A 13,918-nucleotide genomic window follows, 5' to 3' on the forward strand; every position below is an offset into this window, starting at 1 on the left:
CTTTCTTTATGGGGAGTGCAGATACCCTCTAGCAGTCAAAACAAAACATTAATCCTTCAAGTTAAATATGTAGTGTGACAACTCAGCCATGTGGGTGGGTGACACTGTCTGTGCCCACACTTATCCCAGGTATAAACAGGAAACACATTTTTTTCCCTACTCTTGAGTATCTTTTCAAAATCATGGACTCATTATGAACCATGGAAATATAAGGTAAGACATCAAGACAAAACTGTTTCTATTTCCGAGATCCTCCAATTGTCTCCCTGATTCTGTGTTGCTGTGTGTAAAGCCCAGGTCTAGGACACTGGGTTTAGCTCTCGACTGTGCTGTTGTGACAGCTCTGGCATGCCTTGATCATTTGTGAGGCACATCTCCATCACTGGTCAGTAACTGTTACGGATATTAGTGAAAGTACAGGTGCTTGTGGATGATTTATTTTTTAATAAACTAGTTCAGGTGGACATAATTGCTGCAATTAAGCTCATGTGATTGTATTGTAATGTATTTTCTGAGACAGAAAAATCTGGGCCATCACATGGAATTGTGCATAATTCAGAAAACTGGGAGTTGTTGGGATTTAAATCCAGGTATGGCATGTTATACTGCTGTTCCTGAGTATAAAATGACCATCCATTGTGCTTTTGTTTTACATTGTGGTTTTTTCCTAGCCTCTCCCTAGAGTATTCATGGATAGGAACACAATATAAAGGAAATCTAGCACTTACTGTTCTCTTATCTTACATTATTTTTTGGGCATGGGTAGGGAGAGGAGATTGCTTACGACTTCTTTTTTAAAGATTATTTATTTCTTCTGCAAGAAAGGTTGGGGGTACCCTCAACAGGGTCTTCACTTCAAGATCTGCCTCCAGCCAGGATCATGGGGACACACGTGCACGTCCAGCATGTGCAGGAAGAGCTTGGAACACCAACCACCCTTGGACCTTCTCACGTAGCTTCAGCATTACAGAGCTTGCATTACCGCTGTACCACTATGCCCGGCTTGCTTATTACTCTTAGTTCTGTCCTCCACGATGAGACCAAATTATTTTCAAATGGGACAACCTAATGCTATTAAAAATTAGTGTGTTTTTGTTTGTTTTAATTTGCTGAGGGATGTGCCTTTTCCATTTCTCCATTCTATTGGGATCTGGAGAACACACACATGCCCAGCATGCTTTTTCAAACTGCTAGGACCTGGGTTCCAACTGTACAGTTGTCTGTGTGCAATCTGGCTCCCTTAACCACTAAGCCACAGAGTGAGCCCAATTTAGGGTGTTTAATACGAAGATGTATTGACCTTCCTCCTTAGGACACTTGGCCTTCATTGAGAACTTAGTAATATTCCTAAAATTTCCAAATAGCCACTGTAACTATGGATGCCATTTCAAAGAAACTTACAAGTGTGCTGAGAAAACGTGTGACTAAAGATTTTTGCTATAGGACACATGCACTTACTGGAGGACAGTGAGACAGAAAGTGAGAAATCACCCCTCTAGGAGGATGGCATGCCACAATCCCTTCTCTTCTCAGGATTTTGGGTACATGTGCACAGAAGCCTGGTGTGAGTTTCAAGTCACTGTGTCCAGGACTTGAACCACACTTGACTACATGAGGATCCAGTGACATAACCCTTATGCCATCCCCTGCTCCCAAGGTTTGTTTTAACAAGCTGGTAGCTTTTGATTGGGATGAGTGCTTTCTGGAGGGACAGTAGAAGTTGCTTTTTTCAGCTTTACCACTTGTGTTTCTTATGTTGCAGTTTTTTCATGGAAAGGTCTTCCATCTCTTTTGGGGCATTTATGGGTGGTGAATGTTGAAGTCAGTGACCCAAATCATTTACCTGTTTTTGGTGCTAAGCTTTAAACCAGCAATTCCAGAGTTCAGTGTTTAGAATTTTTTTTTTTTTTTATGACGGGTTCCCCAAATTTTATAGTAGTAGTTAAAAATAAACAAATTTAGGCCCAGCCTTTGTAGCATAGTGGTATTAGAGTGCTCCGAGAGGCTGGAAGCCACATGAACAGTGGGTTCAGATCTCTGGGTGGGATTGAAAATATACCAAGTGGGCATGTGGGTGCCAGGTTCCTGATCCTGAGGAAATACAGAGCTGGGAAGGGAGGATGAAGTGTGGTGAGACCCTGCGAAGGGTGCTTCTTGGTCTATCTGTTCTCCCCCCCACACACATTTTTTCTTTTGCATTCATGTGGGCGTTCTCTCATAGGAGGAAGGAAGGAAGGAAGGAAGGAAGGAAGGAAGGAAAGAAAGAAAGAAAGAAAGAAAGAAAGAAAGAAAGAAAGAAAGAAAGAAAGATAGATTTAGAATAAGAAAATAATTTGAGTGTGAGAAAACAGGGTTTGACAAACTTTTTTCTTAAGGACCACAGTGAATTTTAGACTGCCAGCCCAGAATGCCTGTTTTGAGGTTTGGGGCAGATGCTACTCTTCACGGGCTCAGACGGTGGACTTGGAGTTACTCGGGCAGTTTAAGAGAAGGAGGTGTGAGGTAACTGATTCAAAGGAGGTGAGCCCAGCCACCTCCGGGCTATAAGTGAGTGCTCATACGCAGCCCAGAGTTCTACACTGGCAGGCTGACCATTGTTCAGAGTCATCTTCAGACTACTAGGAAAAAGAAAAGGGAAGAGTTAAACTTAGGATTGTGAACAAAAGCTGACTATGGTCCTCGTAATAAGTTTAGTTACGGATTCCCAGTCTTTAAAGGTGACAGGTTTGGCAGTTTTGCTATGATTTCAAGTGGCAAGGCAGAACTAACAGCCTTAGACATGCATTTTCAAATAAGGAAGAGTTACTGTGAGAGAAGAACATTAATTACCATCAGTTAGGCAGCTTTTGGGTTAAAACACGGTTGTCTTTTTGTTTTGGTTTAAATGTCTATTCTCAGGAAATCGTGCAGCTTCTGAAACTGAAGTTGACTGGCTGCCAACCCAGTACCATGACGTCTTACTAACAGGGTGGCTAATGAGTCCTACATGCAGGTGATCTTCACTTTAAAACACACACATCAGAGCTAGCTTGTCTAGGCTTCTGCCTTGAAGGGTATTCGTGTTCATCTTTTAGGCCATAGAGAGGGTGCTTTAGGCTGGCAAGGGTAGCCATATCTAAAAGTATCAAGCAATACTGCAGAGTTAATTGGGGGAGAATAACCCCGAAGGACAGGAAAAACGTAAGAGGGAGGTGGAGGTCTTCATAGCTCAGTGCCAGGTTGAGACTTCCTTTGGCTCTCCTGCCGTGAGCCAGTATGGTTAAGATCGAGGGAAACGAAGGCAGGTGTATTAACCCTCTTTGAATCATGGCCATGGTGATGATGCTGTTGAGCTGTGGTCCCAATGACACGAAAGGTCGGTCTCCTGAGATTAGGGTCACTGGGCCTCCTCTCTCACCTTTTCTTTTTTTCAAATTTGCTAGAGGGCATGTGCACTCACTAGAGAGAGACAGAGAAGGAAAGTGAGGGATGACCATGCCACGATCCCCTCTCCAATTCTCTCTTCCTTTGGAGATTTTGAGCACGTATATGTGTAGGCACACCCTGTGTGTTTCTCAACCCATTAGGTCCAGGAATTGGAAGCCATGCTTGGCCATGTGGGATTCAGCCACCTTAACCACCATGCCTCTGGCAGACCCTAGTTCTCTCACTTTTAAAGGAACCTAGATGTCCTTTCTTGGTGATATCTGAAGGTTTCATGGTGGGAACAAAGGGCCTTCTCAGGTGACTAGTGATCAGGCATATCACAAAGCTGGTGTGACCTCTTCAGGTCAGAGGGCTCGGATACTGTGAGGTGTGAAGGTCTGGGGCAGTCTAGGCCCAGTGGTTGGAGTCAGATTCCCTGCATTTCAAGACACTTTTCCCTGCAGTGGAGATAGAACAACCCTACACTAAAGGAAGGCTGGCCTGCCCTTAGGAGGGTGGAAATGAACTAGATAGGAACCTGGGTTGGTCCCAGGCCTGGGTGCCCTGTGCTCCATTCCTGAGAATGCTCTGAACATTCATTTCATTATAATTCTGTGTCTAATACATTTGACTGTGCCTTGTCCAGCTGCTATATGACTAGGCTGCTCCTCTAGGTCAGAGTATGAAGAGGTATAGAGATTCTCTTGTGATGTTCGGACAACTATAACACAATACCATAATCTAGGTGGTATACACTTGAAATTTAGAGTCTGGGTATTCAAGTTCCAACTTTCTTGTAGAAGGTGCCTTCTAGCTGTGTCTCTGTGTGGTGGAAGGGGCAGGCATCTCTCGCTAGTCTCTTTCATAAAGGGACTGCTCCCGGTGGCCAGAGCAGAGCCTTTATGACCTAATACCTGCCAAAGGTCCCACCTCCTAAAGCCGTCACATGAGTGATTAGCTGTAACTTACAGATTTGAAGCAGGAGGTGACACAAACATTTTTTGACCATAGCAGAGAACAGCAGACACAGAGAACGGAGGATGGACTACAGCTGCTCTTCCATTCCTTCCTGGTACCAACTCTGCTTCCCCCTCTAGAAGGGGTCAGAATCACTGCCCGTTAAACATGTTTGGCATTGCTCAAGAAATTCTCCAGAAGATTATACATAACTCCATTGTGTCTCCCCACCCCCTGAAAAGATAGAAGAATGAAACTACATATTCACTGCTTCTAAAGAGCTTACTTTGACTAAGTCTGTTTGGAAGAAATGGGGTTACATTCTACTTTGTAAACTAATTTTTATATCTTTAGATCAAAAAGATAAACTCCAAAATGTTCATGGAAAAATGGGATGAAAATATGAGTTTATTTTGTGTAGAAATATTTTGAAATCTGTGCAGATTTTTTATAATACATATTTCCATGAACTTTTTGTTTGTTTTAATAGTTTGCCAGTGGGTGCATATGCCTGCCAGAGTGACAGAGAGAGAAGATGAGGAAACACCCACTATGGGGAATGATCATACTGCAATTCCCTCTCCCCTGTTTCTTCCTCCTTTGAGGATTTTGGGCATGCATGCACCTGCACCTGGCATATTTTTCAAGCTACTCAGTCCAGGACTTGATACACACAGTCAGCTATATAGGATCTAGTCTCCTCAACCACCACACCACTTGCAGCCCTCTGTGAACTTTTTGAAGACCCCTTGTATTTCCTGAATTATGAACACTATATGGATGTGTTTTGTGTGTGTGTGTGTGAAAATTAGCTTAATTTGCATGAATGTAAATCACCATAAACAATTATATAATTATTATTTAAAACATTTGTAGTATTCCTCCAGCTACCGAATTAATACATTTTTAGGTTTTTGCCATTGGGCACATGTACTCACCAGAGAGAGAGACAGAGACAAATTGAGAAATCACCCCCCAGAGGGGTGACCACTCACTTTCCTCTCAGGACTCTGGGCATACATGCACACATGCCCAGTGTGGTTCTCAAGCAGTCCAGTCTGGGACTTGAACTATGGTTGGCCATGTGGGAATCTGGCGCCTTATCCACCATGCCACTTGCTAGCCCATGAATTAGTACATTTTGACTATGTATCAACTGAACATTTTAACCTTGAAATCATGGTTAAAATATTGCATTTTACCCAAAGGTTTCATGGGAGAGAAGTTCTTTTTATTTATTTATTTTTTGTTTGTTTGTTTTTTAAACTTGCCAGGGGGCATGAACACTCATTGGAAAGAGAAAGAGAGAGCAAGACAGACAGACAGAAAGAAAGAAAGCACCTGCTGTAGGGCGTCATCATACTGCAATTCCTTCTCCACTTCTCCCTCCTTTCAAGATTTGGGGCATATAGGCACACGTATCTGGCATGTTTTCCCAAGCCAGTGGGTCTGGAACCTGAGCTACAGTCAGCCATATGGGATCCAGCTTCCTTCACTGCCAGGCTATGGGCTGGCCCTCTTTAGGCTTTCTATGTTTATTTTGAACCTAGGAAAGTTTGTCTTGACAGAACCTGGGGAGGTTTGTCTTGACAGGCTTTTGATCTTCATAGATATGACAAATGAATGGAAAGTGGGTGGGAGTCAATTACCTGGGATCTTTCTGTCCTCTTCATAACTGTAGTGTTTGTACCATCGGTGGTGAAAGTTATGGGGAAACCCCATGCATTTTGTGTTATAACTGCCTTTATTTTATTTTATTTTTCAGTCTTCAAAACTGCTGTGGTCCTTGTGTATAAAGATGGTTCCAAGCAGAAGAAGAAACTTGTAAGATTTATTATTTTACCCCATAGTCTAACTGTATCTTTCTTCCTACCTGCCTTTCAGTTACATCTGCATAATTCAACCACTTTTTGACAGAGTGGTTAAATTTTTATGATTTCTTTTCTTTTTCTAAGTGCTATTTAAGACTTTATAGGAGATCACCCAGACTGCCTTTTTCAGACAGGCTCATGTTTAGGAAAGGAAAGTGAATAGCTACTGAGCCTACTATGTATTTGTCCCTTTCTCTGTTGCCCTAGTTCTTGTTTTTTTTCTTTTTTTTTTTTTTGAGATATTTTTGCTATAGGGCGTGTGCGCTCACCAGACAGACAGAGAGAGACATAGAGACAGCGAGAAATCACCCCCCAGGAGGGATGGTCACGCCGCAATCCCTTCTCCTCTCCATTCTCCTCTCGGGATCTTGGGCACGCACGCACACGCGCCTGGCATGAGTTTTAAGTCACCAAGTCCTGGACGCGAACTGCGGTCAACTACGTGGGAGTCCAGCGACATAGCCATTACTCTAACTGCTGGTTCCCCCCTAGTTCTTGTTTTGAGATTATTTTTTCCCCTCCTCTTTCCTGTGTCTTTTTCTTACCTGTTTTTGTTAGTAATCTGTTCCAGTTTAGGGTGTGTGTGTGTGTGTGTGTGTGTGTGTGTGTGATAGGGTGTGTGTGCACTTGCCAGAGAGAGACAGTGAGAGGAAAAATGAGAAATCATCCCCCACAAGGGGGCTGCCCATACCATAGTCCCTTCTCCACTCTTCTCCTGGCATCCTGGGCACACATGCACATGTGCCCAGAGTGACTTTCAAGCCACCAGGTCTGGGACTCGAACCTTGTTTGGCAATGTGGGAGTCTAGCACCTTAACCATCATGCCATGTGTTGGTCCTTTGGTTAGTACTTACTTGCACTCCCTCAGCATTTTTTACATGTGACCCCTGATGAGCCAACGAGCATGTGGGGGTGAAGTTCCTTTGCACAAGCACTGGCGATACTGTATGTCTGTTACTGGCTTAGAAGATGTAGGGAACTGGCCCAGGGTCATTGAGATTGTTCTGATGCAGCTGTTTCTTTCTCTTCTGCAGGTAGGATCTCACAGGCTTTCAATTTACGAGGACTGGGATCCCTTCCGGTTCCGACACATGATCCCTACCGAAGCTCTTCAGGTCCGCGCTTTGGCAAGTGCAGGTAAACTTTTACATGTGCTGGGCACATATTTCTGATATGTGTGACTTATTTGTTTGAATCCATATTCTTGGTCTAACCACTCATCATTTTCTTCTATGTTTACTTCTCTTTTCCTTCAATTTCTTCATTGTCTCTTGTTTACCCTGACATTTATTGAGTGAATGCATTAACTGATTGAATGGATATATAATGTCTTCAAAATGACATCAACATGAGTAGATAAAGCCCATGTAAATTACTAACTTGCCTTTTAACCAGGAGACACCAAAAGATCAGCCAAAATACAAAAACAGTTATCAAGTACCCATTTTTTCCCTGAAGTATTATGAATCTTTACCTTTGGTGTCACTTTTGAAATGTCTGCGCATTTTCTTTGATCCAAATGGTGGTGAACTGAGTTGCTCGTTAGCAATGAGTATAATTGCTAATATGATTAGCTGATGCTTGAAGCACAGAAGTTAACATCAGCAAAGTATTGACTGGGACAAGTAATAGTTCTTGGGCTCAGAGGCCCCATCCTGGCGTTGTATTGAGGCCAAGGTCAGGTGTCAGCCATGACTTTCCCAGCATACCCTGGAAGAAGTATCTTTAGAGGTTGGTGGAAACTCTTTGACCACACCTATTGCCTATCCCATGTGGACAGTGGTGTAGCTTTCAGGTAGGAATGAGTGGCCCTGGAAGTGGCTACCTGCGGGTGCATAGTGGATGTATATTTTCATTTTCTGCTTTTAGCATCTAATATGAGCATTCTGTTCTATCTGATTTGTGTTGTTTAGCCTTTCCTTGTTTCCACTTTTCCCCTGCTTGAGCAATAAAACAGGATCTGATCTTCATAACTGCCTCACCTTAGTCCAGCGTGGAGTATAAATTTCTTTCAATATTTGAAATAAACTTTCAATATTTCAGCAAACTGTTAATTAGTCTCCCAAGTTAAACTAGATGTATCTTCCTTCATAGCTATTAACCTCACCACAGAAAAACACAGATGCAAAAACATGTAGTACTAATACATTTGGTATGATTATTTACCTTAAGAAGATTTCCTTCTAAATTTTCTACACAGTGATTTACCCTAATGTTTTTTTTTATTTATAGTTTGATTAATGAAATTGATTTCCCTGTGAATTTGCAGAAACCTATAAATTGTGGGTTTTCAGCAGCTGTACTAGCATTTTGAAGGTTGGTCCCTTGAATACTAGTGTTGTCTTACTTTAGAATCTTAGGTTATAAATGATCTAGTTTCTATGTTTCCTTGTGCTTGGCTTGTAAATTGGAAAGGTTATTTCTATAGCAAACTGTAGGCTTCTTAGCCAGGAATTTTGCACTCATTGAGGACTAAACACTTAAAGCCTTTACATTTTGAAAACAAAGTTATCTTTGTGATGTGACATTCCATTCTCGCCTGTATTTTTCATTCAAATCAAGTGTAAAACCATCAAGATAAAATCCTGTGTTAACTGAGTTATAAAGACATCCCTCATTATGAATTATATGCCAACAGATTTGGGAATCAGAAATTAGTATTTCTAGATTTTTATTTTAGTTTGGGAATGTTTGTAAACATTTCTGCAGATTCCAGTTAGGATTAAATAATGTAGGCACAGTGAGGGTCTGTGACCAGCGTTCTGAACCACTGAATAAGAATAAGACCCCACAGTGTGTAGCATTAATGTCTGCGGTGAAGTCTTTCTTTCACAAACACTTTATTCATGATATGGTAGTGGGGAACTGGCCTGTGGTGTGGTGTTTAAGGTGGCTGGATCCCACATAGCCAACTGCACGGTTTGAGTACTACGTATGGCAGTTTAGAAAACATGCTGAGTATGTGTGCATGCTCCCCAAGAAGAGAGTGAAGGAGAAAGGACTGTGGTGTCCCTTCAGCACCCCTCCAGAAGGGTGCTTTCTGACCACATCTCATCTCTCTCCAGCACATGCCATGTGGTAAAAATAAAAATAATAATAATAATTCAATGGTGTAGGAGTTGCAAAGCTTAGATATTATCGTAAAATGCCTTTGTTCTTCACCTTTTTTGCCTCACTTAAGGAGGGTACTGTGGGAAGACTGGGTCAGAAGAGTCCATTAGGTCTCCAGGGCCTGTTGACTCTGGGCCTTCTCACTGTAGAGAGACTTGTCCCAAGAGATAGCAAGGGCCTGCTTTATGTCACTGGCCTAAGGAAATCTCCATGGACTCTTGGGCTCTGTGTAGCCCAACTCTTGCCAAAACAACTAATCACTTAATTGAAATAGTTCAGCTAAAGAGGCTGCACAGCTGAAAGGGTGAGTTCATCATTCAATATGATTGACTGGCCTTTTAGATCATCTAGAAGGAGACTGTAGCAACTGAAATTTTCCAAGTGTTCTTTCCTTCACCCCATTAAGCTTTCACTTTGTCTTGTTCAATCATGGGATAGTCGTGAAGTATTGTTGGTCTTGAATAGCTCTGCACTATTTACTCTTCTACTAAAGTGTGGAAAATGCTTTTGCAGAAGTATAAACCAACCCATTTAAAATGTACGCTAATCCCTCTTTGTTTTCCTTTGTTTAGATGCAGAGGCAAGTGCCGTGTGTGAAATTGTCCATGTAAAATCGGAGTCTGAAGGGAGGCCAGAGAGGGTCTTCCACCTGTGCTGCAGGTGAGCCCAGGCCAGTGAAGTCAAGGCTGTATAACCTGGTGACCAGCCTCATATCCGCTGTGTTCTTACTAGTCACTCCATGCATCTTCAGATTCTGTGTGCTTTCTCTTGTACTTTTGAGAAATCAACATTTGTTAAATAACAGTCATTGGACAAATTGCACCAATTTTATTAGAATATAGACAGTAACCTGGTTAACTTAATGTCTTTCTAAAAGGAAATAGGAATTTGCAAATACATTCAACATTCAAAAGTGGGCTTTGCTCTCATATTTGCATTCCATAGTTTAGAACTTCACGGGTTCTTGTAGCACTGTGTGAGTGTTTGGGCATGTTGCTTGTTTATACTATAACATCTCTGAGGTGACAGTGTAGGACAGTATTACCAGGATTCCTGATCATTTCAAGAAATTCAACACAGCGTCTGTGTTGGTCACCTGCAGAGCTTGAGTAGAAGCTGAACTTACAATGTAGCCTTTTATTTGTTTCTCCTTGTTTTTTTTTTTTTTTTTTTTTTTTTCTTCCTCACCTCACCCTTCTCTATCTTTCCTCCTTCTTTCTCTTCCATGAGAATTTGAGGTCACCTTCCATATGTAGCCAATTCTCTCTCTCTCATTTTTTTTTTTTCTTAAAAAAAAAATCAAGATAGGGACCAGCAGGTGGCATGGTGGTTAAGGCACTGGACACTCTCACATGGTGGACCACAGTGTGAGTCTCAGACCTGGCGGCTTGCTTTCTCACTTTCCCTCTCTCTTTCTTTCTCTCTGTTTCTTTCTCTGGTCAAATTAACATAAAATGAATAAATAAATAAATAGGAATAATTCTTTTTTTAAAAAAAATCAAGATAGATGGTCCCTATAGACAGCATTCAGCTATAAGGGCACTTTGAGAAGTTCATGGGAAAAATGTACTTAAAATACAAGTTTATTTTGGAGCAAAACAATTTTGAAGGCCATGTATTGTTTTCTTCATTATAACATATTTTCCACAAGCTTTTTGCAGTCTTTGCCAATATTTCACTTTAATTATGCTTTAATTTAATTTAATTATAGGCACTCACCAGTTTACTCAATAATTACCTAGTCTCTATACTGCAATTAGGAGTATAGGTTGCCCACCCACACACACACAAATAAAAAAGCCTGTCATCAATAATATGGCTATTAGAAATATTTTATGATGCTATTGCTAATAGAGTGAGAAAGCGATTTACCTTGCATGAGTTATGCTAAGGACCTTACAGCCATTGTTTCATTTAGTCAGACCAAGGGACTATTGCTTTTTCCATTTTACAAACAGAGAATGAAGGCTCATACTTAAGTACTTTTCCTAAGACTTTATAGAAAATGAACACTGGGTTCAAAACCCATGTTTTGTGTTGTTATTCCATTTTGGTATTTGGTGACAGAGACCAATAAAGGGGAAATTCCCAGGACACTGTCATGACTGAAAGTGAAAGATTTAAAAAAATAAAATAAAATAACACATATGTTGTTTGAGCACAGTCTCTACCATTTATTTAGTCTCATTCATTTGTGATTTTGTTGGTAAACCCTTGGGTTTAGTGAGCTTTCCTTTCAAGAGCCACATTCATTGTTGTATCAGGAACACTGGTGAAATTTACCTGGGTGAAAATATTGAGAACCGGGGCTAGCAGGTGGCATTGTGGACTCCCACATGGCCAACGATGGTTTCAGTGACTTGCTTTCTCTCTTTCTTTCTCTCTCTCTCTCTAGTGAGCACATGTGTGCTGTAGCAAATTCTTTAATAATGATGATAAAATTAAATTAATAAGTCTTTAAAAAATACTGAGAACTAAAGAAAAATAACTCTTACCTAGGAGGTACTTTTGCTTTGTTTTTTGTTTGTTTGTTTGTTTTTAGGAGGCACTTTTGCTTTGTTTTTTGTTTGTTTGTTTTTTTACTATGGAAATTGAGACTTGGGAGTTCTTGACAATACAGCCTCCATATATGTGTGTTGAGATGTGTCATGGGAGGAGGGAGACCAACTCCATAGAACTAAGGATACTGGGACATCAGTCTTCAGGTGTGCTATAGAGACTCAAGAATGTTGTGATTTGCCTATCCTCAAAAACTTTTTCAAATGAATGGTTCTGCCAAGGGCCGAATTTGGCAACTTCTTTGTGTAAATCCCACTGTTCATTCATCTGTTCATTAATAGCTACTCAGCCACAAACTGGCTAAAGGAGATAAATCATGAAGCATCAAGGACTGTTCTTTATCTCTAGCTATGAAAACAGCTCAGCCTAGAAATTGAAGTCATGGCCTCAGTCTTTAACCTTGGACTCGCAGGGATATTAGTTGGGCTGCACCTGATCACATTAGACATACCCATGTGTTATGTACTACTCCCCTAACATGTGTAACTCTTCTTTTCATAGCTCCCCAGAGAGCCGGAAGGATTTCCTGAAAGCTGTGCATTCGATCCTGCGTGATAAGCACAGAAGACAGCTCCTCAAAACCGAAAGCCTTCCCTCATCCCAGCAGTATGTCCCTTTTGGAGGAAAAAGATTATGTGCGCTGAAAGGGGCCAGGCCAGCCATGAGCAGGGCAGGTACTGTGGGGATTCAGACCTTCAAGATCCCTGTTACTCCCACTCCGCTGTAGGACTCAGGGAGCTTGGCCTCCCTGTTGATCAGGAGCAAGGTGTAGCCTGTGGGAACTAATGTAGGAGCCCGGTTCTTCCCTGGTGTGAGGTTCCTGTCCCTTGCCTCCTTCCCAGTGGCTCCCTGGGGAATCCCCTTTGTTTACGCCTCTTGCCCTCCTTCTAGCCTTCCCTTTGCTGCCCTCCTCTTTGTGGCTGGTGAGCTCCTCTCTCATTTGCCAAGCCAGGAAGCGTGTGCATCCTCTTTCTGGAGGGGCTGTCTTAGCCTGCTTGTGGAATGAGAGTCGCTGCTTTGCATGACAGCCGCTTTGTCTAGCAAGAAACAGTGTCATGTCTCAATGAGGTCACAACCCACCATTCTGAGAACATGATGGCTTTCTAATCCAGTTGCACAGCAATGCCTGTTCTCAGAAGACTCCAGATTTGGTAGACCAGATGACACATCAGATTTTTACCCTCACTTTGTCCCTGCAGTTTTATTTTTAGATTTAATGTTAATTTTAGGAAGCCTTGAGCTGCTAATGCAAAAAAAAAAAAAAGGAATGGTACCAGAGTAAATTTTCTTGTAGGACTTACTCTGTTTTTTTGGAGCACTGAGGAAGGAAGTTCAATGTTACTACCTATGAATGGCAGTAAAATGCATCTAGGAAGAAAAATATTTTCCTGACACTTAGGTACTTAATGACATCAAGATATTAACACTTTCATCACTCCTCTCTTAAGAAACAGCTCAAAATTTTGCAGGGAGGATTCCCACAGAGTTTTTCTGACCTTTGTCCTAATTACCTTTCTGCCTGTTCTCCATTGTGGGGAAGAAGCATAGATGAACTGTGAATAGTTGAAGGTCTTAGACATAGTTTACTTAGCTTGACATGGGATATCGCATTCTTTAAGCACCTTAAGTTTAACTAATGTTAGGGAATTAATTATCTTAAATCTATTCTATAATAATTGATAAATGTTTATTAAGAATCTAGTACAATGAGCACTCTGTTGGGTATTCCAAGGTATCCTAAGGTTTTGCATTATTTCCCTATCCACAATTTCTCATGGAGTTCCCATATAAGCATTGTTCATTGATCCCTCATAGCTCACTGTAGAAAATTCTGTCTTGGAGTCTCACCTGCCCCTCCTTGCCAGAGAACGTTTGATAAGGACTGAGAATATGTGTTTCAACCTCAGGGAATTCAACTATAATTCTCCAAGTTTTAGCTGTTAATCAACAAACCTGAATTCAGAGCTGCATTTACTTTGAAATTAAGCATGTTTAGTCTGTAGGACACTCAGAT

General features: G+C 41.4%; 1 protein-coding gene across 3 annotated transcripts in view; it reads left to right on the forward strand.

The window, feature by feature from the left end:
- TIAM1 (TIAM Rac1 associated GEF 1) overlaps positions 1-13,918 on the forward strand; it is a 358,191-nt gene that overhangs the window by 340,076 nt on the left and 4,197 nt on the right. For all 3 annotated transcript variants that reach the window (XM_006155262.3, XM_006155263.3, XM_006155266.3), the window contains 4 exons: positions 6,128-6,186; positions 7,269-7,371; positions 9,918-10,005; positions 12,406-12,578. In XM_006155262.3, the coding sequence (XP_006155324.1) occupies positions 6,128-6,186; positions 7,269-7,371; positions 9,918-10,005; positions 12,406-12,578 (423 nt within the window). The remainder of the gene's footprint in view (positions 1-6,127; positions 6,187-7,268; positions 7,372-9,917; positions 10,006-12,405; positions 12,579-13,918) is intronic.

This window comes from Tupaia chinensis, unplaced genomic scaffold (assembly GCF_000334495.1).
Source record: "Tupaia chinensis unplaced genomic scaffold, TupChi_1.0 Scaffold000443_1, whole genome shotgun sequence".
Classification (NCBI taxonomy): Eukaryota; Metazoa; Chordata; class Mammalia; order Scandentia; family Tupaiidae; genus Tupaia; species Tupaia belangeri.